This window comes from Anoplopoma fimbria, chromosome 24 (assembly GCF_027596085.1).
Source record: "Anoplopoma fimbria isolate UVic2021 breed Golden Eagle Sablefish chromosome 24, Afim_UVic_2022, whole genome shotgun sequence".
Lineage (NCBI taxonomy): Eukaryota > Metazoa > Chordata > Actinopteri > Perciformes > Anoplopomatidae > Anoplopoma > Anoplopoma fimbria.
The window spans coordinates 21,391,324-21,418,291 of NC_072472.1; the positions used below are offsets into that span (position 1 = coordinate 21,391,324).

General features: G+C 44.0%; 1 protein-coding gene across 2 annotated transcripts in view; it reads right to left on the reverse strand.

The window, feature by feature from the left end:
- robo3 (roundabout, axon guidance receptor, homolog 3 (Drosophila)) overlaps positions 1-26,968 on the reverse strand; it is an 87,024-nt gene that overhangs the window by 46,403 nt on the left and 13,653 nt on the right. For both annotated transcript variants that reach the window (XM_054625137.1, XM_054625136.1), the window contains exon 2: positions 24,389-24,715. In XM_054625137.1, coding sequence (XP_054481112.1) covers positions 24,389-24,715 — 327 coding nt within the window. The remainder of the gene's footprint in view (positions 1-24,388; positions 24,716-26,968) is intronic.

Genomic DNA, 26,968 nt, shown 5'->3' on the forward strand with positions numbered 1-26,968 from the left:
CCCTCAAATATTCCACAAAGTTCTCTTTGAAGCTATGGAAAGATGTGAGATTTGGACATCAAGGAGTTGGCGGATGATTAATTGATGCCAGAGGAGAGCATGGCCGATTTGCATACTCCTTTACGTTATATTGATATGTTTCATTGAACGTATTAATAAGTTATATCAACATAATAACATTCCACTCATGTCCTGACTCAAATTTTTCCTGAGGGTGCTGAGATCTGCAGGGCTGCTGAAGCTGATATGAAGAGATGGTCAGTTACTTCACCTTAAAAAGTGCAAGTCATGTCAGAGACTGGTGTCCTAGTTTGTGCTTTTCACAGACTTCTGAACATTGCTTGCTAAAAAAAAAAAAAAAAAAAAAAAAAGCTGTATCCTCTCTCTGTGCCTCTTATCATGTTTGGGGAGAAACAGATTTTTAAAGTGTATTAATATTACATAACGTGTATGTCTGTAAAGGCTAATAGAAGCGATGTGTTGAATAAGACAAGACTGATTGAGCACTTCATCACCATATGATTCTTCAATGATTACTCGTCTTCAGATTCAACCAAACACATAAAGCATTATTTCCCACCTTTCAGGTTGAAAGGAAATGTGTTAAGAGCAGCAGTATACACACGTTCAATACTTTTACTATGATTGAGCAACTTTTTATGAGATAGTACATTTATCAAATAAAGTCTTCTACTTAACTCCTAAGACAATTAGTTCAAATAAGAACAAATTACAGCCTAAAAAAGTTATGGTCCAATCATGAGGCTATTCCACTGGTTATTCCGAAACCCCAATAAACTAAAAAAAATGTCTCTCCGGACCAAAAGCCCATTTGTCCCAAAGCCTGTTATTCTGACAACAGATGCACATTGTTCCGACAACCTGCATGTGGTTGGCTTGCCAGATCTTCTACCCCTAACCATCTCACTTTACATTCTTAAACCTAACCAACCCAACCAATGAAGTACTAGCCAATCAGAGGCCAAATCATTCGGCATTATAATTAGCCATGTGCTTCTGTTTATTGCAGCTAGATTGTGTATATCGGAGTCATAGCCCTTCGGACCAATGGCCGTTTGTTTTCTGGATAACAGGCTGTCTGACAGTTTGGTATAGTTTCAAAACAATTAATTCATTAATTGGCCAAATGATAATATGGGTTAAGGCTAACACAACAAACACATTAACTGCCTGACATGTCAAGCTACTTCATCAAATTAAGGCAAAAATCCTCTAAATCCCATATTGCCTCAACATTGCCCGCATTTCCCACAACCATCTGAATGATAAGCCATGTGCTTCAATTTGTTGTAGTTTCGGAGCAATGGGCCTTCAGAACAAGGAGCGTTTGTTTTTGGGATAACGGGCTGTAGGACAAATGAACTCTCGGTCCAACAGGATCATTTTCTGACTGTTGGGGTATCAGATAATGGGCCATGGAAATAATGTGTCCCCATTCCATTAACAGTTGAGATTCTGTCCTCTTTGGGGTAATGAGAAAGCCCTACAAGTTGGTCACAACATTCAAGAGTATCAGATGGATTGATGTATGGGGAGCATTCTTATTGAATACATATTGGCCTTTTCAGTAACACTATATATAGGTATGTAAAATACTCTGTGCTTGTGCTTACGATACAAGTAATTTCATTTGTAATTTCCCTGCGGCCGATCCACCCGGTCACAGCTTTTTTCTGTCCTGGCCCCTCAGTGGTGGAATGAACTCCCCACTGACGTCAGGACAGCAGAGTCGCTGCCCATCTTTAGGCGCAGGCTGAAAACTCACCTCTTCAAGAAGTACTACCCTGAGCCTTCCTCGTAGCACTTATTGCACTTACTGTATTAGTTTGCACTTATTGTATTCGTATTCGTTTACTGCACTTATTGTAGTTTTGTAGCACTTATTATATTCGTATTAGTCTGTTGCAATTATTGTTTTCGTAGTAATTTGCCTCTGCACTATACTTTTGCTCTGGTTTATGCTTTATGATGCTTGTTTAAGAAAGGAGATGCACTTATGACTTCTGGTGACTAGTAGTTCTCTTGAATACCTATGTTGAATACACTTCCTGTAAGTCGCTTTGGATAAAAGCGTCTGCTAAATGACTGTAATGTAATGTAATGTAATGTAATGTGTATTTGATCCATTCAGGCTTGTCCTTCTGAAATGTCTTCAGTAGCAAGTGTTCTATTTACATTTGCCCTGAGAACTAATAGAATACAAAACAATTTTCAAAGATTATATTCCCATATTCACTTGATATGGGAGCCCTTGAGGACCAAAATAACCAAACAGAGGAGAATATATGATGTGTTATTACAGTGGAGAACAGAAGTGTAAAACGTGGGTGCTCCGAGTCATATTTCATTGGTACCAGTGGCTAAAAACAAATATTTACCACGGCCCATCCACGTGGTTTTATGTTCATGTACAGCAGCAACTTTGCACATGTTATGTCTCCTCCGGGCATTTTGACCTCGGCATCTATCAATACTGATAGATCACCATTGTGTACAGCAGCACACCTGTGCTTGTATATTTTATTTACGCATGTATTTCTTTATACATGGGTGGGTATGCACAATAGGGTGTGTGCGCGTTTTATGAGCAACAAGACAGATGTAATGTCACAGGCCAGCAGGGGGGAGTCACCGCGTTTTGTAATTAATGACAAACCACATTACCATTATCATCACCATCCACACATCCATGTGTGCATAAATCCATCCATACAACCTCGCTACACTTCCGACATTTCTTTATCTGAAATACCTCGGTTTGTGTGAAAAAAGCATCGTATCTCAATGTCAGGCCGTACGCCGCAAAGGCTCATTTCTCTTCTTGTCAAGATAGCGTGGCGTCCTCTTTGAATGAGGGTGAACGTGGGTGTGTATACGAGGAGATAAATCAGCCTGTTTTGTTTGTAATCAAGGTCATGTCGGTGTTTAAGGGGGTATTTTTAATAGGAATATAAGGAAATAGGAGCTTGTTCTTGCCTGCACCCTGATAAAATACACGTCTACGCAATTCATTGTGGGCTTCTGAAATGTTGCTGTCTTGTTTTTTTAAATCTGTGTCCCTTATTGTCACCTATGGCTTTAGTCAGACCCATATCCTGATGGCCAATTACTTAGCCACAGAGCATTATGGGCACTCCAAATCCCATTGGCCCTCCCAATCCTGGAATGATATGCCAAACAACACCCCTGACCTTATCAGTACCTGCCGCTGACATTTCTCCCGATCACTATTCACGGCAGATTACCGAACCCTGACTAAATTGTTCAGTAACCCGTCCCGCCACGCAAAGGGAGGAGGGAGATAGGGCGGTGCATCGTAGCCCAGGTCTGAATTACCATGCGGCGGGGTTAAAGGACTGCCGCGATGACCTGTCACACACCGCTCTGAGATCCTGGCTCCAGGGGCCCCTGATCTTTTTCCCCGTTCTGCCCTCCGCACTTTCCAGAGGGTGTCTAGAAGTTTATTAGGCACTGGCAATTACCCACGAGGCCCTTTGGGGCCCATATTAAGTGGGTGCTCTTTGACCCTTTCTTTAAAGCCCTTCAACAAAGCCAAAGTAATCTCCACCACTGGGCCTGAACGTGCGCTTTAATCAGAGCACAGACACACATGAACACACACAGGGTAGCAGATAAGGAGCGCATGTGCGTGTATCTGAAATATGACATCTGATTGAAATGGAAACCCTGAAAATGTATAACATACATGCTACAAACAGAGTCGTACATATGACAATACATTTCATAAGACAATATCTGTCTTCCAGTAGGGATTTTGTTGAACCATTTGAAGTATAGTTATCTTTGAAAGCTTGTTTTTTTTTTTATCTTTAAAGCTCTTGTTATTGGGCTCAATTGTATGTAGACGTTTGTTTGATATACAGGATTTTTCATTAACAACTATTACTATGAGGCCTGGCCCACAAGTGGCTTGGTTTGTCAGGTATTTACTTCATCGTGTTAGCCTCAACTCATATTTTCATTTGGTCCCTTTATGTATTCATTTTTTCAGGAAATGCAAGAATGAATCCATGAATTGACTAGTCAATCAAAAGGGAAATTGATCAGCAACTATTTGAATAAATTAATCGTTTTTGACATTTTTCAAGCTAAAAAGGCCCAAACAATGTCTGGTACCAGCTTCTTAAATGTGAAGATTTGATTCCTTTTATTTGTCGTATATGAACTGAATATCTTCGCGTTTAGAACTGTTGGGTTGGGCTGTGGGGAATTTTAACAGGCATTTTCGCTATTTCCTGACACTAAAGAGCAAAATGCATTGAGAAATCAAATGCTAGACGCAGCGCTAATTGTTTCTCGATTTCATTTCTAAAAATCAATGCTGCGATATAAAGTCAGGTTTATCATCAGAGGAGATTTCATCAACCGCTCCTAAACACAACTGAATCTAATAATCCAAACCAGATCTATGAGGCTTTTAGTTTCACTGTCTGCAACAGATTGCTGTAAACCTGTATCTTTACACAATGACAAGCATATTAGTCAGAAGGAAACAAATGACACCCATCTGTACATAGCATTCATCAGCTTGTGACGGATGTGCGAATTACAAATTATGCTGAATCATTGCCAAAATTTAAAAAAACACCAGAGAAGTTCATCTATTCTTTGCAAAAAAAAATGTTATTGTAGGGAAGTAATATTTATCTGTGACCGCTAGACTTGTGATTTACCACATGGGCAAAGCAGCACGACCCTGCTGTATATCAGGGCATCATTTGAGCATTTAATTGGACGTAAAAAACACCTTTGGGGCGAGCTCAGACTCACTTTTAATTAAATGGCTTTATCGCTGTCGTTAATGTTCCAGGACTATATGTGTGTATGTGTGTGTGTGTGTGTGTGACAGCACCCCCTCAAGAATAAATATTCAGATGGCAGAGAGAGAATGACGGATAGTCCCTTGGCAGGCTAAGCCAGGGGAGGGATGGAGGGAGGGAGGGAGGAGAGTCCAGAGAGGCGTCCTCAGGTCTAAGCTCTGTTGCGGGGGACTGAGCCGGTCTTCCATCCATCGGTCAGCCCACATATTGTCCCCGACACGGAGCAATCTGCTTCGGTTTGAACGCCACAGCAAACACACACCCTGACGTTTCAGCCCTTCAACCAGAGTTCATGCACTCCCTTTCACAAGACTGCTTAGGTGCTCACATGAATGTCTTCTCTGTCCTCTCTGTAGGCAAAGCCTGGTCCCCAAAGCAATATCTGTCCAAGCCCCCCCCATCAGAAGCCATCTTCCATCAGCCACTCTCATTATCCAGAGTGGACCCCCTCCGATCCCTATCAACCATTACACCGCAATGAAACGGCCCCGCACAGGATATTGTGTGTGTGTTGTGGTGACTGGGAGGGTCTGGGGAGGGTGAAAAAGGGAGGGGCGGGGGTCTCGCAGTTGGAGACAGATGTCCGTACTGCCTTTAAGCCCCCACCGCCTCCACTCCCCACCTAAGACAAACACAGACACCGGCGCAGATACGCTGCTGTAGCAGCTGTAGCAGCAAATACAGCAAAACACTGTCTGCATCCAATATCACCACCAGCTCAGTCCAATATACAGGCCGACTGGAGACTGGAGCCCCCCCCTGCAGTGTACCAACACAAACACACACACACTCACTGTCAACTAGCCCTTACCATTTCTTTATCAACATTTTCTGACAACTGACCTGTAATGTCCTCCCTTCTTTTAAAAAAAAAAGAATACACTTGGTTTAAAGCGTTATACCATATTATTTTTTTCTCATGGTGCTGTCATTTAGCTCTGAGAGTATTTTATGGCCTTGAGTAAATGACCTAACATGGTTTAGCTCTCTGGAAAAGCTCATGTGGCCGATGGCGAAATTGAGCCCGGCACTAAAGCCAAATGAATAGGAATCACACATCGACAGGGCATTTCAATTACTCCTTCCACGAGTCCGGAGGGTCACCTCCACCGCTGGGGGCACACGCACACGCACACGCACACACACACACACACACACACACACACACACACTTCATCAAAGTCTGACACGTTTCTCCCTTCAAATTTACTCCCTCCATTTTCCTTTTGTCCCTTAGCGTGTCCGCTGACGTGTCCGCTGGCGTGGCCATTTAGGCCGCCGTCACCGCTGCTCTGTCCTGTAAGCTGAGTCCGTTTAGCAGCAACAAAAGCTGCACCGACCCCGCCCACCCCCACAATCCCCCAGCACCCAAAGCACTCCCGCATATGCTGCCACCAAACCTGGGCTGATGGTTGAGAAGCAGCTGGCCCCACTGGTTGTGATGACAGGAGCATGAAAAATGATTTCCATGCATAAGACCCTACAGGTTGAGGTGAATGCTCAACATTTTAAGTGTGATCATTAATGAAGAGATCAGGCCTTAATATCAAAACCAATCAGTTCTCTCCATTTCCGTTTGATAGAGGAATGTTTACCAAATTGTTCCTGATCAGACGTTGTTAGAAAAACTCTGCAGTGAAAACTAATTTTACATGGAAGCCTCGGGAAACCAATTACTAGCCAGAGCGCAGAGATAACGCTGAATGAAAAACCACAAGTCACCGCGATGCATTAGAAGCAGATTATAAACCTGTTATTGGCATATATAAACCACTTCTTACAACGCAATCAGCAGGCAAGCCCAAGACAACAGCGTGCAATTCATATTCACGTCATGATCCGATACTGTTTATGTGTTATCGCCGTAGACACGTCATGTATAATACCTCTCGAAATTGAATTACGTGATAAATTATCACCCCGCCCCTCCCCCCAACGCTGCAGAGGGAAAAGAATAGATGAGGTTATCACTCAAGGTGTGACGTTCCATGGCTTTTTAACACTCATAAATGCCCGGGCCTGGCCCCTCCACAGTGTCTTGTCACACCCAGACGGGTTAGAAGGGGTGGGGGTTGGGGTAAGGGTGGATGATAAGCGGGGTGGTGGTGTTGGGAGGGGGGGCTAATACTTGGCAGTGGTGTAGTCTGCAGCCAATATGACCGTGGGCCCCACATGTAGCAGTGGGAAAGCACAGGAGGCTCTCATTATCAGCCACACAGACACTGGAGGGGTGCTCATGGGGGGTTGTTCTGTGTGTGTGTGTGTGTGTGTGTGTGTGTGTGTGTGTGTGTGTGTGTGTGTGTGTGTGTGTGCGTGTGTGTGTGTGTGTGTCTGTATGTGTTTTAATGAAGCACATGGCTGGAGAGCAGAGGTTGAGGATGATCAGGTCGACTTGCGGGCGCCCTGTCTGCACGAAGCTGCAATCATGTGACAATAAGATTATACGTTTAAGCTGGCTCATGCTTCACACGGGTGTGCAAGTTACTCAGTGCACGTTGTGAAGGTTATGCAAGTCCTATAGAAAGGACTGGTGGCTGGGGAATCTCCATAGGTACAAACAATACAGACGCAGATGCCACTGTGCTGCCTCCGGCCAGAGAGAGGAGTCCTGGCCAGATGAAGATGAGTTGAGTCATCTAAAACAAACCAGTACAGTAGAAGCAGCCCTATCGCTGGACCCACAGAGTGCTAACATTTTGTGTTGTACGTATTACTTTTAAGGACTATTGCAAGACTAGTTTTGCAGAGACGCTTTCAATGCTTGAAATCCATCACCCAACTCTACGCCATCTATACACTAACTGTATACAGCTGCACTCCTCTTACTCTTTGCCTCGATTGTACATCCAGCTACTTAAAGGGCACATTACTGCCTGCATTGGCTGAATATTAGGCATTAGGTGTACATCACGTCCTGGAGGATTGTTCAATAAAAACAGAATTCCTGTGGATTCTGGGCTGCACCCAAGACATTCTCCGCATGGATATATTTTATTACTTTGGTTGTACATAAAAAAAAAAAACATGGAAAGAAAACATTTATTTTGGAGCTGCAAAGATTAATAGATTAGTTGTCAAAAATGATAATGAGTTGCCAACTATATTGATAATTTCTGTTTTTTTAAGAAACCAAAGTAAAAATGATCTGATACAAGCTTTAATGTGAGTATTTTCTGGTTTCTTTACTCCTCTTGGACAGTAAACTGATTAACTTTGAGTTGTGGACAATACAAGACATTTGAGCTTTAGGAAACTCTGATCCATTTTTTAAAGATTAAACAACTAGTTTTAGCCCATATTCTTTACTTCTCCATTAAGGAGTGTCCGGATTCATCTGCTCATCCTGGTGGTTCCATTCAGCCACTGATAAAGTAAAAGATAATTAAAGCTCAAATATTATTCGTACTTTTGAGATGATTAATGACTTTTCACGCAACGAGCCTCACGCTGTACTTTGTGCATATGTGTGTGTTTGTGTGGAGCTTTAAAAGGCCTTGGCTAACCTCCATCCCCTCTCGTATCCTTCCCCCATCACACACACACACACACACACACCCACCCACACACACACCCAGACACACACTCAAACCGAGCAGAACCGGCCCGAGGCATGCCAAGCCCATTGGATTGAAACAACCATATTTCAAGTCAAGAGGGAGGCCGTATTAAAATACTACTGGCGGGCAAAATCTTCTCACACCGAAGCCCCTACCCAGCCCCCCAAACCCCCCAACCTACAGAAGGTATGTGCACAGACACGGATAGAACCGCTCGTACAAACACACCTACTCTAACACAAACAATTTGCATGTAAATCCTTCCAATCTCCCGCTATGGGGAGTGTTCACCTACGTGGGGGCTCAGCGGCAGGTTCCCATCCCAATTGTGAGCCGGTTGCTGTGCTCACCCACCCAGCAACCTTGAGGTTAATCCACCGCAAACCTCCTCTGGCATGCCATGTTGGCCCTGTGTGTGTGTGTGTGTGTGTGTGTGTGTGTGTGTGTGTGTGTGTGTGTGTGTGTGTGTGTGTGTGTGTGTGTGTGTGCTTGTGTGTTTTTCTGCCAATTTCTTCATCTATGTGTTTCATCTCTGCAATTCCTGATGGGATACACATGACTCCCCCCGACCCGACAACCTGCAGAACCAAAAGTCAGCAGAGTATGGACTCCGTAATACTCTGGAAATTAAAGTAACACTGTGGCTCCAGGTTTTCCTCCAAGAAAGTGAAAAGATCTCCTAGGGCAGACTGGTGGTAAGAGAGACATCCTCCAGGCAGAGGCCAGGTTAGTGCCCCAAGCATCCCCCCTGCTCAAGCATCCTCGGGGCAATACAATGATTTGTTCCCTACTCCGACCAAACCCCTCCTTCTGACTTCCTTCAGTGAGGAGAAAGGGGGAAAAGAAACAATTTCCTTGCGTGGATCAATAATATCCCGTTATCAAAAAGCCGTGTTCAAGATTTATTTCTCCCTCTCTTAAGTTTCTTAATGGGAACTGATGATGAACAGCAAAGGCCTCGCGACCTCAGAGGGGGAAAAGACGTGCGAGACGGAGTAGAGTCAAGGTGAATGGGTTGTTCCATGTTCAGTCCATGTCCAATCTATCAACTTCATGATGCTGTGTATTTACTGGCTTATCTTTTTTGCAAGGTGGAGGATTTCAGTCCAAAAGTTGATGATAAAAGAAAGAGACTGAAGATTATTCCTGGATTGCTATCATAAATTCCCTGACGCAGATGTCTCCTCGTAAACTGAAGCTCACGTATATCCTTCAGGGAGCGTGCAGTGATGCAACCTGAAGCTCTGCAACTCTCTGTTTATAGAGCGAATGTATGCCTCTCTCATGGACACCACCATGTAAAGATAGAACCACACCAGGTCACTTCAAATTACCCTGGTTATTCATGAAATATTCACACTGTTTGACAATACTTAATTCAGCTCGAAGTGGCTCTCTGCTCCTCATAAAGCTGAATAGATTATCAGATGAAGCCGTACGCGCCTGACTGACAGGCTCTTAAAAAAACAGTTTATGCCCTTATGACAAAGAACAATCTGCCAGCATTTTAAAATTATTTTAAAATGGGTTTTTTTTGCTTCAGTTGGAAATGCATCATGCCTTTAGAAACTGAAGAAAAGAGGAGATGAAACAGCATTTTGATGGGGTTTTTTTTTTACTTGGCAAAAACAAGCCAGTGGAGAGATTTAGAGAAAAAAATCTGGACCGCGTACTAAGAAGGCTGGAGGAAGAGGAGGGGGATTTGCAAACATGCATATCCATACCCGCACTTAATCTGATTATAATTCAGGCAATATCTCCAAAATGTGGAAATGTTTAGGTGTGCAAGGGGCTGCGTGGACATTTGCAAGTCTGTGTGTGTGTGTGTTGCACCATGAAAATAAAGAACCTCACAGAAAGAACTGGCTGGTGTGTTTGGTTAAACAAGGAGAAGTAATGTATGCATGAAATTTGCTAAGGAGAGCCGCAACAACGGCGACAAACCTCCACTCCTCCTTCTGCCCACCCTCCACCAATAACACCCTGAGGGCCCCCCTACAACAATACCATTACCGGGGTGGTCGGGCTCCTGTGTGTGGTCAGCTAATAAAGCAATTGTCTGGACCTAAAAAGAGGATTACTTTAATCTGGTAATGGCCGACGTCGTGCAGCCTATAGCGGCAGGCTAAGAGGGTCAGTGAGAATTGGCGAGAAGCCCATTGTAAGGCGAACCGCCCCCCCCTTTTCCCTTACCCCGTCACCCCCTAACCCGCCTGCCCTGATCTGCCCTCAGCTGACCCTCCAGGCCCAATCACTGCTACTGTAGTTCACCCATCTGGAAAAAGAACGGGTTGGACAGAGGCGCCTTAAGACAATGGGTGTCCCCCCCCCCCCCCCCCACTCAGGCGCAACCCATTAATTATTGACCACTGCAGTGGGATGGTGGCAATGAGCTCCTTCAAGAATCCCACTCCGACAATGTGAGGTCAAATTTTAACAGGGTAATTTGGGCCGTGTTCACACAGACTATAGCACCGGTCATAAAGCACACCCCCTCATTCAGTTCAATGGAGCGCTGTCAAACAACATGGTGCGGCGACATAACGTCAAGTATTGGCGAGTAGTGCACATTACTTGCACAATACTTTGTAACAATTCTGTAGAGAGAAACGACAGTTGCCACGATACACTAGTAAAACTCTGTCTCATTCAGCGTTTTCACACCTGTTAAGCCTTTAAATTGATGAATGTAGCACCCACACTGGATGTCCTGGACCAACATTTGTATCATCTCACCTGTGCCTGTAAACACACCTACAACAAAGCAGCCCCTTACATCTTTCTTTGCACCCACACTCTGTAAACCCGCTCTTTGCTGCAGGGATGAGGTATTTTTGTCAGCCTACCAGGAAGTTATCATCACACTGCTTCCTTCTACAAAAGGCCGATTGGAGGTTCCCATTGGATTTTGGATGTTTGCAGAAAATAAACTCTCTGGCAAACAAACATTTATGTTACTTACAGGTTTTGTTCAGCAAGATAATCTTGACAATTAAACACCACTTTTGGGATTTTTGTCACCACCACCAAGCTACAGGCTGACTAGTGTTCTAGAGTCGTCTCATTTAGCCACTTGTTAGCACCTGCTAAATTAAGCTAAATTAAAAGCTTCCAAATTCACAAGTGGGGTATTTACTGACGTATTTTATGTCGTAGAGAAATTGTAAAGTGTAAACAGACATGTAACACTACATGTCATCATTCACAGTAGTAAAGTAATGGTGCAGCTAGAGTTGATAACACTTTGTTCTAGTATTGGTGGTAAAACAGCCATCTTTGCTGGAGATGGCTAGAAGCCAAATACAGAGCAGGAGAACCCTGACAGTTGCTTGTAAGTATGTGAGCAGCTCTCTATGCTATCTCACCAACTTGTCAGTCCATTTACTCAGCAGTGTTTCATGTTGTTTGCACACACAAATAAGCACACACACACACACACACACTGTCATTTGCTGCATGTTTGCTGTTTCAGTCACTGACTCTGACACGGTCTAATTTTCCAGCCGGTGAGGTCCCTGAGAGGTGGAGAAGGTGAGTCGTCCATCTGACATCAGCATCTTCCTGTTGGAGGAGAGGCAGTCTGCTCGTGTCAAATAACCACCAACACCACCACCACCACCACCACCACCCCCCCCCCAGACCCCTCAGCTGTCCCTGTCTGCTAACGCAACCTATGGCACAAGCTCATCCAATGCACATCTCCCTGTCAAACAGACACGGACGTGTTCACATAACTGCAGCAGATGGCCAGGCCTTGTGTCCCGCCTCGTGCCCAGCACACTTTTTACCCTGCTAGGGTGCCGTGCCTGTTCATACCCCTGCACTGAAAAGGGGGGGAGGAGGTGGTGTGACTGGGGGAGGGAAGAGCAACAGTTCCAATTTTCCACCCTGTCAACAAACTCCAAAAACAGATGGATCTTGGAGCATAAATCCATTTAGCTCCACTTGAATGACTTAAGCCCCTATTCGCTGACCTTTTATAACTCCGAGTCGGGGAGCGCGTCTTAAGGAGAAATTAATCTTGTACAAATACACGTGAGAGGAAATCAATAAGCGTTTTCCACAGATGTTTGCCCTCGTATTTACCCTTTGCAGACCGGTCAAATATACCTAAATCCCCCTGGAATATCTTTTACACCACAAAGAGCTGGCTACCAGAAATACTTCGGCCATACCAAATACTTTAGGGTGAATGCATCTGTCGATAGTCAAGTTCCAAAGGATAATTCTAGGTGAGAGACTGCATTTGAAACAGTCTCTACACTGTCACCAGTCAGGGAATTGGAAAGGTGAGACGAAAAAGATACATTAAGGTACATACTGAACTCACATCCAACGAAGATGACATTACAGATTAAGCATCTCTAGTGTTAAACATGCTCTCATTGTTCAGGAAGATGCTCTTGACATAACTGTAGCGAACTATAGTCCTTATCACACAAGGGAAGAGCATAAGCCCCTTATTCACATGCAGAAGAGGAACCGTGTCAGTTTACATAACGCTAGTTTCGTTGACCTAATTATTAATTTACCACCAAGTGCTTACGGGATGCTGCATCAGAGTTGAAGATAGTTCAAAATATTGCTTAAAATGTCTCTCAATGGGACGACCCGATGGTACACCACAGTTTAAGCTCGAGGGTGGCCATGTATGAAGGCGACACCAATGAGAGCATGTCCAATTTCTGGTTTGACTAGTCCGTTCCTGGAGCAAGTTACCATGCTGCGAATACAATAAATCACAAATTATCAAAACACAAGTTTCAAATTTAGGACTCATCCAACCACTAGAATGAATTGTCCAATAATTTAAATGAGCTGGCTAAACCCAGAATTAGTTATAAAACAATCAGAATAGGTCCCACCAATTGGAATTGGTTGTCTAATGAAGTTTCCAATTGCCATGATAAGTGGAACCAAATAACTGCAGTGGATGGTCCCAAACCTACAGTGGAGAAACAACATGGAAACCAGTGAAATTTCCAGTAACTGCAGCCGAACATCCTGCAGCGAATGACTTTCCCAATAAATCCACTGATTGGTTCAGTACCTACAACGTGCTCTCCAAAGACAACAACAAGTTGGGTAAAGACCATTGTGATTCTCAGAATGCTCCATTTTGGTAATCTATCAGTCACTCTTTCTCTGATTGTCCTGCTCGGTAACAACTGACAACCAGCTCCTTCTCCCTCGGTTGCCTTTATGTCCTCCCTTTTTTATCCGCCCTGTATTGATGCTCTGATTGTGTTCGACTGATTCGTTTCAACTGGTATCGATTGCGTTGGTCTGTCTATCATTAATGTCGCCTGGAACTCTCAGATGTATCCTGCTTCTCCTGCTATTTGGCATGAATAGATGGACCCCCCCCACACACACACACACACACACACACACACACACGCACACACACACTCTGCACGTCTCTGCTGCCCATGCTCAACTGTCTACCATTTGCCTTTGCTGTTTTATTTGTGTTACGTTCAGTTTATTTCCCTGTTGCTTCTAACAACCTTACTGTTGGCTTTTCTTGTATTTTCTCTACCGATGCCTTACTGGCTGCGTTTCATCATGATGCCCCCTACGGCTGCATTCAGACCGACATTAGCAATACAAAAAAAAAATCCTCATTCACTACATTGGCGCAGCGCGGGTGCTGCTGCAGAGGGCTCTGGCTCCAAAATGCATAACAGTCTGGGTAAAGGTTTAGCCTTGTTCAAAACTTTACAGTTCCAATGCTGCCCAAAAGCAGTGTTGGAACGCGAAAAGCAGTATAAACTGTTGCCCAGTGTCTTTGTATCTGATACGTTCCAACTGGACTTCCTAGTTTGCATTTTCTTTCTCTTAATCTGTACCCTGAGGCAACACTCCACAACCACTCAGCCCCTTGTGTTAGTTTTGCCAGAGGGCTATTGTTAGCCTCAACGAGCCAAACAGGGGGTCATTTGCATTTTGTAAGACCATGACTAATGACTCCCCATTAATTACAGTTTTAATCAAGATGCTTCAGAAAAACAGAATACAAAAACACATTAAATATTCATGGTGTGGATATAAAAAAAATATTCATTGTTTCCAATCTTTGAGTTTTATTGTCCATAAAATATAAAAATGAGTTAACTTTGAATAATAAATTCCAACAAGCAGGGGTAATGACTGGCGCTTTTAAAATTCATGGAGCATCCATAGTTCACTGGAATTAACATGTTGCTGTACATACTGGTTTGAGCATAGAAATATGAATATGCAGTACATGGGAAGAAATCTAGGAAACGACCAATAAGGGTCATTTAGCATAGAGGGACCGTGATCAGCAGCTCACAGAGATAATGGGGGTGGGTTTGGACTGGACACAACGGTTGGAGCAAGGGTCCTTTATTGTTCTCCACAGCCCCTGTGGCCCCTGTCCTGCTCTGTCATTAAGTGTGGGGGGGGTTAAAGCTCTTCCTCACACCACCTGTTGTCAACGCCTCTCCCCCTACTCCCACCCCCACCCAACCCCTCATCCTTCTGCTTTTGTCCTAATGACCCTTTATGACACATACACGCACGCACACACACACACACACACACACACACACACACACACACACGCACACGCACACACACACACACACACACACGTTGACCACTGGTCGCACTCGCCATGAGGATGGTCTAATTAATTCATGGCTATCCTCTTTGGCTGGTGGGTCTGGCTCAATGACTGGCAGACGGCCGGATCATACGGGGGGGGTTAAGCCAGAGGCCCCTGGCCTGACTCTGGCCATCTGATCCCCTTCGTTTAAGACCAGGACGGCCATCATCTCTGTCCTCCACGAGGCTGGGACCAGCAATCCCATTAGTGAAGCATGAACACACCTCAGAGGTCACTGAGATAGACGGACGCATCATCGGGCCAACCAAGAACGGACAGTTGAGTGCTGGAGAGGTGATGGTGTTTACGTATCGCTCCCTCTTGGCTCGGTGTGCCCAATGCAAATCCACACTAACTGATTCATGCGTGGACATGACTAAGCACTAAGGCGCACACATCCTGGTGTCCACAGTACGTCTCAGCTGGTATAAAGCAGAGGAGTACAGTGAGTAAACTGGGAAATAAGACTTGACAGTGGCTGTCTTGTGACAAATGGTTGTCAGACAGCTTCAGACAGCTGGTGGAAAACATAGTCACGCTCCTGTGGATGCACAGGGACGCCTGGATGTATACTCATACACCACTGACTGATTCAACAACATTTTTTAATATCCCTGTCATGGTGTTATCAGCAATGATTCTGTTGTTGTCATATGGCTAAATAAGGGGATGAATCATTAATTAAAGAGCCTTCCTTCATATAATTCATAAAGATTTCCGATTCAATTTTGGGCTTCAGAACAGGTCAACAGCCTCTCTTTCTTCTAACATGTGACGGACGGACTCTCAAAAAACAGGTCAAAGGACACAGCAGATAAAATCATCCGTCTCAAAACAGCTGAGCAGATAGAATCAGCTCATTCAAAGCAGGCCAACAGCCACCAGAAGCTCATTCAGAGCAGGTTTGAAGATAAACAGCTTAGGCCAATAGGAAGAGAGGCATTTCATCTTCAGAGTGAGTGAAGGCTTTATTCCAACATTATCACATGAAGACTCTGTCCTTACATCTTTTAAACGTGGAATGGGATTAGGGGGAAATTACCTGCTGGTTAGAGCAAAACTGATATACTCCAGTATTCACCCCAGTAACAGGTGTCTACGGACAGTGACAGCAGGTCAGCGCTCATTTAGCCGTTCCCTGCAGGTATGGTCTGTAAAGATGTACAGATCAGTGTGACTGCACTCCGCTGTGTCTGACCGCATGCACCGCCGAGCTCCATCACAGCCCATATGGCTCCACACCGCCGGGGTTAATAACAGGGACAGAGGCCACGGACAGTGGAGGAGGGGTTACTTTATCTCTTTTATCAGAGTAAACCAGCCTACACTTCTCACTTACTATAACTCACCAAACACCAAACTGCCCCCCAAAATCCTTTCCCCATTGCCAAATCCATAAAACCCTGAAATCCATTTTAGCGCACATGGGGCTCAGTGTGACAGGTGTGTGAGTGTGAGTGTGAGTGTGAGTGTGAGTGTGTGTGTCTGTTAAGGAGACAGAAAGGGAAAGGAGGATCGGAGTGGTGACAGTGTTGCTCAGCTGTTTCTCCCACACCGTTGTCTAGGATTACGCTGGGTGAGAAAGTTGGCCAGACCGCCGTTACAAAGACTTAAGGATGAGCACATGAGAACAAATTCACACGAGGGCAGAGGAACCTGTTTATTCCCCAAATTCCAGGAGGCAGCTGCATTCTCTACCCCTCAAAGGCTCGACCTCCGAACAACCTTTGCAAAAAATAAAAAGGGTCGGGGGTTTGGTCTGGGGGGCAATCTACCCCCGTCAGCTTTATTTGAAATGCATCAGACTCCGCCCCCCCCCCCAGCACCTTAGAAAAAGCACCTCTTCCCCTCCCCTGTTGGCGTGAATATTCATGAGCCATAAAGCCAGGCGCTGGAGACGTAGCAAGAATAATAAAAACGTCAGAGGTATAAAACACTCAAAGAAAAAGCCGGCAGGAGCTTGGGCAAGTCGCTCTGAATGTCAAATCCCCACCCAGGGGTGTCTGGCCCGTTAGTTCTATTGTGGCTGACTGACTTTTATGCCTCTGACATGAATTGGCCTCTGCTCCTGGCACATAACTTTGTGGCCTGCATTTTCAGGATCAAAGAATCTCTTTTAATGTGTGAAATCGGAGAGGATTGGGCCGCAGAAAACACACATCCTGGAAGGGAATGCTCAGTAAAGTGGTATGGGATCCGTTCTTAATGCAAGATAATGTAACGTGCAGGCTTACCGCTGGATGACAGCTACACTCACAGCACATGTACTGTATGAATTATGGTAACTCATCAAACTGTGTATTGTTTTTTTATGATCCTTAAGAACTTGTGACACATTTTTTTATGCCTCAACTTTGGTTAGAAAAAAAACCTAATGCAACCTGCCATCCAAGTCAATTGTGAGGTTAAGCTCCGCCCACTGAAGCTTGAAAAGACTCACGATCAAACATCCATTCAGCCAACATGTCATTAACAATGATGTTACAGATGTAACTAAGCAGAACCGTCTCTAATTGACTGTTAGTGGGAGAATCTTAATGAAAATGTATAAAACCTACGAAGCCTAATGATTTGTATATTAAAACTTGCTGAGTCACCGTTAATCCTCTGTGCTATAAAAGGACACTGTGACCTTCTGATGTAAGACAAGTTCTAGAAAGCCAAGGTTGTATCTCCATGTGGGATTGGGTCGGGCTGGAGCGTGTTGTCTAAAGAGAGGACAAGAGATCTTGGACACTCCATCAGCGCCATCTTTATGACGTTGCTCTGTTGGCTGTCTAAAGTATGACCAGGCTTATTAACATTATCATTAAACAAACCCCACCCTGCCTCTGCTGTATGGGGTGTGTTTCCTGCTACCAGTATTTCTAACTATATACGTTCATTGTCAGATAAGGGGGACTAATGAGTGTTTTTATGAACTAAAATAGAGACTATTCATCAACTGATGACTATAAACATTATTCCCTGAGTGCCTTTTTTATGTTCCCCTTAACATTTTCTGTGTATACAGTATTTATGTACCAAGAGATCGATCCTTTCCAATTAACTTGCTGTGTTAATTTATTATTATAAAGATTTATATATATTAATTAATCATCTCAGAACCTTGGAATGAAGTGGACCCGTCTAATTATTCCCATAATATAATTAGTATGAGCACATAATTCTTAAAGGAACATGTCTTTTTGGAAGATTTGGAATGCTTTCGCACTAGTAACAAAAGTCTAGAGATGGTGATGTTTGGACCATGAGTCGCTAACCTTTCTCATATATAGTGCCATTTTTTAATTCTCGTGTTAATCAGTGTGCCATATCAACATTAAAGTTAACATAAAGTTTATTTCCCACATCAACATTTTTTTAATCTCCAACAGGTCTGTAATTTGATTCCACCCATATAGGCAACGTGCATAGTAACAATTTAAAAACCATTTTTCTCCCATAATCAGGACATTGTTATTATATATAAGAAGGCTGCCATCCTTATAAAAATCATCAACCTACCAACATCCCTACAATCTTGTTTACTAGCAATAAACTGAACAAATTAAAAGTCAATCAAACTAACTGCTGAACTGCCAATGGTTGGGAAAGAGGTCATTTGGCATGTTGATGATGCTTCGTCACACTTGTTGCTAGTGTGCCATTGGTTATGAGCTCCAGAGTAACACCTCAACAGTCATTAAAGGAGGAATCCACAAGGTTTCATCTTGCACCACCAGCAGGTCAACATTTCCCATTTGTTTGTTTTTTTTGTCACCATTGAAATTAGGAGTAGGGAAAAAAATCGATTCCTAGATTCTCTCTTGAATGATTATGACTCGATGCAGAAAACTCAATCTGCAATTTAAAACTCAATTCTCAACGTTATGATCGCTTGTAACAATTATGTGAGACCATAACGGAATTATTATTTATTATTATTTTCCCCTGAACGCAACAGACGTAACACACGTGCGCCTTGTTAACTTTCTAAAGAAGGCTGGATACTAGCAGAGTTTTGGTGAGAGCGGCTGAGCTTGAGCAGCCGAATACGGATACAATCCGACCGCGCTCCCTGGACTAAAAGACAACGTATTAAAGCTTCTTCTTCCGTCCAACTCGGAAATGGGCAAATTAATCACAAAGTAGATGCGACTTTTTTTGCCAAGGATTTGGGCCCATACTGAGAACCAGAGTTTTCACGCTTTGTTGCACTCTTTGCAAGAAGTGAAACACCATCCATCTCGACGTTTTTACGGACACAGCAATACTCTCACTCTACAACCAAACCAAAGCTAAAGTCATGGAGGCCCTGATGAATGCTATGCGTGACATCCGTTGCCACACAATCTTGTGTCACCGTAGAGGCGCACTTTATCACTGTATGTTCAGTTATACCACATGTATTTTGATGCATCAATATGAATTGATAATTGTTTTATAATCGCATCGTAGCCCTCTGAATAATAATTGAATCAAATTGTGAGGTGCACAGAGTTTCCCACCCCTAATTGAAATGCATCGCAACGGACTGGATTCAAGCTGACTACAGCAGAAGTTCTCCATCTCTGAGAAAACTGCAAATGTTTTTTTACAGCCACCTTTTTAGCATTCACAGGGTGTTTGATCTGCAAAAGACAGATTCTGGTTGACGTATCACTTTAAAGCTCAAATCCATAACTTTGTGCTCTTTCAGAACTACAGCTAAAATGAGTGTCTACTGTAACATTCTTTTGACTTCTAAGTACTCGCTTATCAACTGCCTCTTCAATTCTACATGGAAATGTCGAGACAGGCTGTCTGCAGTAAGAGCTCGACTTTAAAAGAGAACTTTAGTCTTTAGCCCCTTTGGTACATGCACAAAGAGATTAACGCACACCGTGAAATAAACCACTTCCAGATAAAACTCTCCAGTCAGGTTTGTTAGTCAGCACAATGCTGCCAGTTCCTCCATACTGCGGCTCAGTGGCCTTCCTCAACCCCCACCTGCCTCCCAGCCTGCAGCAGATGGACTGTGAGGGGTTAAACCTCCCGACACCTTCGGCCCTTCAAACTGTGTTGGCTCCCACCCTGATACCAAATATATCCACCGATACACACTGCTGCTCCCTCTCCGTTTGCCCCGCGGTGCTTCCAAGTGACACCGTGCCACAAAGTGCCATCTTGCGCCTTCTCTGGTGCCTTGCTGAGCCCCTTGGCAGCTCCGGGCGGGCTTATGTGCCCGTGGCCTTATCTCCGGCCCCATTGGAGCCATGCAGGGGGCTAGGTTGGGAGCTGGCACTGGCTCGGCTTTGGCACTGGCCACTGTTTGTTCTCTGTAATCTCTCTTTCCCTCTCTCTCTCTTTCTGGAGGCAAAGCTCCAAAAGTGGGGTTTGTTTGTTTGCGTGGTTGTGAAAGCAGACTCAAACTCGGGAGGGCAAGTCAAACACACACTTGCGGCTGTGCCTCTACCACCATGAATTAGGGAGTCCTATCTGTCAGAACAACCGCCTACAGCGCCATGTTGTGTCCCTGTGCATTTGTCTGAATGTCACTTCCCAAAGGACCACGGCATCAGGGAAGAAAGCTTGATACGCAGGAAATCAGATGAACAGCTGCGAGGCCTTGCAGACTGAAGGATCCCCAACGAAACCCACAGAGTCTTTTCTGAGATCCTCTCCATGTCGGCCCATCGAGCATAGGAACACATCAGGAGTTATTTATGAGGGAGTGAGAACGTTCTAGCATCGGTTAGGGCTGCACAATTAATGAAATGTGATTCGCCATCACGATTTAGGCTTCCCACATTCAAATGAACACGATTGCCTACAATATAAACGTTTTAAAAGATCAAGTGCTTTCTAAACAACTAAAAGCAGTGCTCTGTTGATTTAATTTTGGGTAAAAGTGTAGGTATTAGGTTGATTTTGTATCTGTTAGATGCACTCTGAATAAGGACCAGTCTTAGAATGATGCAGAGATTTGTACTTCCTAGCAGGAATGTAGCATTAACATGGAAGTGAAAGCAGCTGCAATCAAAATTTGTTTTACCTAAAAAACAATGAATAATCCTGATAAATAATTGTAATCTCAATATTGCCGAGCATCGCTGGCTGCTCGACTCCTTTGCTCTCTTTACTAATCAGCTCTGTGAGAAGTGTCAGCAACGCCCAACAGCGTCTGACGCTGATATCTAAACACAGCGAGAGCGAGGTGAAAGGTAAGTCTTGGTGCTGATTTTAGAGAAACACTTCACAGATCCCCAGCGGTTCATAAAGGATGGAGAATGATTCAGGAGCTGTTTTTCTGTGGAGGAAGTCGGGGGAAATTCAGCCTCATTATTAAGTTAGGGGCTGGAGACTATCAGGAAAATATGATGCCCGGCCATAAGGTGTTTGACAGGAGTCTAGAGTTTCACAGATTTTCTTTTAAGGGAAATGGAGTTTGTTTTCAGCCGCTTTCAGCTGGTTTGTTTTAGTGGGTTGAGAAATTCCAGAGATGGTTTCTGTTTTAAAGGGAGGTTGATATTAGGAGAGGCTGTAGGGAAAGGGATTGACTGGTGTTTCTTTAAAAGCTGCTAACAGCATGCTACTTAGACTCATTTTTTTTCTAAATTAGAAGATAAATGCACAAATGCACCATTATTCTGACTATATTTCATGTTTTCTGCCCGGGGTTTACCTGCCTGCTCACCAACTGTCAACCTGGTCTGACCTGCAAACAGCTCTTTCCCTCACCTGAGCGTCCCCACCCATTTCCACACCTGGACCTCATCATCCTAATTTTGGCATTTCTACTGCCCCAAGCAGGGACACAGAGGCAAAGTCAAAGTTGAGATGAAATGAAAAAAGTCTGTTTAACCCTTTTAGATCATATCCCCGCTTATACTGAGCGCCTATTTAACAATGTCTTTTTTTTTGTTGTTTTAATAAATAAATTCAAGAAAAGTCAAACAAATATGACGTGTGCTTAAGTAAGCTAGTACCAAACCACTTCAACCAATAATATCATGAGGTCCATCCATCCATCAGTGCAAGTTCTAGTAAAGAGAGGTGTGTGTGGATTGACAGTCCTCTGTAGCTCTGCATCAGGCTACATTCTGGGCCCGCCCTCTTTTAACCGGTCCAATCACATGTATGCTGTTCATTCTGTACACATGACATCTATTGCATTCTGTCCATCCTGGGAGAAGGATCCCTCCTCTGTCGTTCTCCCAGAGGTTTCTTCCTTTTTTCTCCCTGTTAAAGGGGTTTTTTAGGGGAGTTTTTCCTGTGCCGATGTGAGGGAAGGACAGAGGATGTAACATGTGTACAGATTGTAAAGCCCTCTGAGGCAAATTTGTAATTTGTGATTCTGGGCTATACAAAATAAACTGAATTGAATTGAATGTAAAGGGTGTGATTCAAATCCCTCTTATAAGTGTACACCGTTCAGATATTCAGTTTCACTCGAGAATATGTCAGAGTGCAGAAGATAAAGACGCTCTTAATCAACATAATGATTGTCCATAATATAAGTCATTCAGCAGTCCTTGGTTTCTGGTCCACTTTGAAAACACAATAGCCCACTACTTTATGCTGCCGCTGTCACAACAAAGTTATACTTTATAATTATATTTGAACTAAAGGTAATGGCGAGTAGATCTAATTGGCCTTATCTGCATTCCACTAAAGTTCCACTGATCACAAGAAGTCCTGTCATGGAGAGAGAGGTTGCTTTCCCAAGGTGTCTGTTGGAATAGAGACTCGCTCTGCCAGAGAGAAGCTGCCAACCACTTTCGGCCTTTCCTTCCCCTCCCTGCAAGCATTTTTTTTTTTCTTTCCTTTCCAGTGGCGACAACTGTTATCTCTTTGCAGGAGCTAGCTGTCATCCATCTACATTAACAGGCCCGGTTGCAACACGACAGAGGCCAGGCTCTCTGGGGCAGGAGGAGATAGGATGCAATGTCGGTGGCCGGAGAGGAGGACGGGGGCGGGGGCAGGGGGGTCTCTGGGTGCAAGCTGCCAGGAGATCTGACACCAAGGTCAGGGGTGGCGTCTCAAGTTAACTCAGCCGAGAAACGGCGATGATAAGAGAACAGAGACTCCTTTGAAGCTGCCTCTGCCTCTGCTAGTATCTGTAGCTGACATTATTACTCGTGAAACTATCTGTGATTTAATGTGTTTCTTATTGCCGGACCTACTTGATGCATGACATGATGTTTGGCACCTATCTTCACCTGCCGAAACACAGACTTGTGTTGCATTACACACTATGTTCCTATGGTTGGTGATGTTCACTCCAGCTCTACATTTCCTCTATAACGTCTCTACTGTCATTGTAACATCACATGTACTCTGTCCTTTGCTTTCACTTCCCATGTGTGAAATGCATTCCATTTCTGTCTTTTGTCCAATCGCAGCAACACACACACATCCTGTAATTCCACCTTTGTGAGGACACTCACTGACAAAATGCACTCCCTAACCCTAATCATCACAACTAAGGCCCAATCCCAGTACAACCCTTGCCCCTACCACTTAACCCTACTCCTCCAATTTACTTATTCACGCTTAGGGGTATGGTGTCCTGACACTTGTTGTAATCAAGGGCTAAAACCCTAGTGGTAGGGCTAAATGGCCCTCCAAAGGGAGGTTTTTCATACGCCCACTCCAAAGCAAGAGTTGTAACAGTAAAAATGTTCTTTGTTAATCAGGGTTTAAAAATCATGATAACATTTTAAGTTTAAGCATAAAAAAGACAAACAAAATGTTTTCGTTAATATGCCGATGTGGCCGGCTAGCTAACAATTCAATATTGTTTTAAGGTTGCTTTGTGCAGGACAGTCCTGCATTTGATATAATTCCCCCCAATTGATCGCACTTCACGCCAAAAATGTAACTTAAGTCAAGCAGCAGCGTTGTTACCGCTCCTCTGAATGGGTTTTCTTTCATGAACCGGCTTTTGCATCTGTTTATATATACGTCAATGACCACTGACGTCGAAACATAGTCTTTAAGGGCTGTCCCATTTCAAAAAGAAAGATTCCTCTATCAAACGGGACAACACTTTAAGAAATCCACAATGCAAGGGGCACTCAAAAACGAGGGTTACGGGTAACAAAAAGAAATGGGATAGGCCCTAAATGCCTGATCCTAAACCCTAACCTAACCCTAACCTAACCCTTAGATAAACCTTAGCTGATCTAACCTCAACCTTAAAACCTCTGAAAAAGCTGAACCCTTAAGCAGGACTTTGAAGAAGTGACGATTGGCCCAAATGTCCTCACTCTGAAGGTCTAAAACTCAAATCGGTCCTCACAAAGACAGATGTTCCAATACACATACACACCTGACCACTCAAGAGTAAATAGCAAAAAAAAAGTACTTACTTGCCACCTCCAGCGATGCATTGCGACTGACCGCCTCGCCCAGGTAGTTGCGCGCCACGCACACGTAGACGCCTTCGTCGGGTTTGCTTCGCCTGCCGTGTACGATGCGCAGGAAGAAGAGGGAGCCGCTGGGTAATAGCATCCGGTGGGACCGAGGGTCCTCTCTGTCCGTCTCGACGCGCTCGCCGTCTTTGTACCATTCCACCATCGGCGTCGGCCGTCCCTCTGCCTTACAGTTGAGGGTGGCCGGCTCGCCCTTGGACACGATCAGATCAGACGGGTGCTCTACGATCCGAGGAGGCGCATCCTCTAACCTGGGTCGGGATCCTGGAGATAAGAGGACGGAGGGAAGAGGAAGGGTTAAGATTGAGTCCATAGTAGTGCGGCGTTTTTCATTCTGATGATTTTGAAATATGCATGTGTCCGAAACAGGACAACAGGAAAGGAATTCTGGGTAGAATTACAGCAAACGTATCTCCAAACCAGAGCCTTTTGGCGTTTTAAATCTGACGCAACAGACCACAGATTGAGAAGAAAGCCACAAAATTAACAGTCGGTGTTATTGAGAGTTGTTAAGGGTATTTAAAGACCACAAGTGACAAGATGATACATTAAGGTTGCTCATAGGCTGCGGTTGTGAAGAGTGTAGCTGCGTGAGTGTAGGAAGAGTAAAGAATAAATGAAACATGAAAAGCCTGTTTTTACAGTCTGGCCACTGCACACAAGACGCAAGCGAGACGCACAACTCTCTCCAAAGCTCTCGAGCTTGGTGTGTGAACAGAGAAACACAACATTTTATCACAGACACCACAGCTGCATGAAGCAAGCATGTAATGTAATCACTGGACGGTCACATTCAAATATAAACCCATAGGACGTGTGAAATGACATGCTTTGAATCCTGCATCTATTAAACCAAAGCCAAATTCTCCAGTAGTGGAGGGGAAGCAGGGGAGAAGTAAACATGGTACCACTGTGCTAATCATGAGCTCATGGGAAAGTAGGTTGACGGAAATATTCAGAACCAACTCACTATACTTAGGACATTTAAACTATTTAATATAATAACATAGATAAGTTACTTATTATATAATATAATAATGTCTGCAGACTTGAGCTTTCCTTTGAAAGTCTGATTGAAAGAAATATATGAAGACAGAGACTGAAGCAGGCAGAGGCGAGGTAATTCCCACAGGTTGTTTTTTTTCTTTGCAAGCTTTGAAATTGCTTTTTTTTTCTCCCCCTCTATCTTTCCTCTTCTTCCTCCAATTTGAATGACAGCATGATGGCGGTACAATTATGTATGAAAAGCAATGACACAAACTCAAGCACCATGAGGCACAAGTGGAATTTCCCCCTGGAGAGCATTTGAAAGGATGGCAACAGGATGTGCGTCTTGCCATTTTTGGGGGGAATAACCAGGTTTTGTTCCAGTGATGATTGTTGCAGCATTCATGACTTTGCAGGAGGGGATTTTAAACTGAAACCATTTTTTTCTCTGTCACAGCGTTGCATGCTTTAGCCGTGCCATATAGCGGCATACTACGCAAATTCGTGTTTTCAGAACATTCGCAACAGGAGATTGGCGAGAGCGGTTGTGCACATAACAGGAAAATGGAAAACATGAATGACTTTGTTCCGCGTTTAGGAGTTTTGTATGGAGTTCTTAGGGAATAAGTCATAGTTTGGTTGAAGAAACAAGCTAAAGTAAATAGCCAAAGGTTAGTAGACACCCCTGCTATTCATTGAGTTCAGGTGTTTTAGACACATCCATTGCTAACAGATGCATCAAATCCAGCAAGTAGCCCCATTTCACAAAGCTGCCGACGCACAGTTTGTATGCTAATATAAGAAGCTTCCTCGCAATCCTCACATTACAATGCTAAGCCTCTGCTGTAATGGTGCAAATCACGCTGCAACTACTCTCTGGAGCAGTGGAAATGTGCTCTTTGAAGCGATGGATCACACTTCACTATCTGGCAATCTGATTGACAAATCTTGGTTTTGCAGATGTCAGGAGGACGCTGCCTATCAAAATGTAAAGTGCCTATTGTAAGGTGTGGTGTAGAAGGGATGATGGCCTGAGGCTCAGCCCCTTAGTTCCAGTGAAGAGACTTCCTATTGCTACAGGATACGGAGACATTTGAGCCAATGCAGGGCTTCCAACTTTAGACATCAGTTTGGGGAAGGCTGTTCCAGTAGGACAGTGGACCTGTGCACAAAACCAGGTCCATAAAGACATGGTTAGTTTGGTATGGGGGAACCTGAGTGGCCTGCACAGAGCCCTGACCTCAACCCAAATTGAACACCCTCGGGTGCAAATAGAATGCAGACTCGAGCGAATTCTGCAAAGGGGGAGTCCAAATAAATGTTAATGTTCACAGTTTCTAGATGGGCATTGACTAGGAATCAATCATAAATGGGGGTGACTAATAGTTTTGGTGGAAGGTTTTATCTTGTGAACAAAGAACAATAAAAAAGGACATTTTAAAAAGAAGACAGAGCCACAACTGATCAGGCAGAGAAAGAAGAAGGAGAATGTTGCAGTTTGGGTAATTCTCAAACCTCCAGAAGGTCATC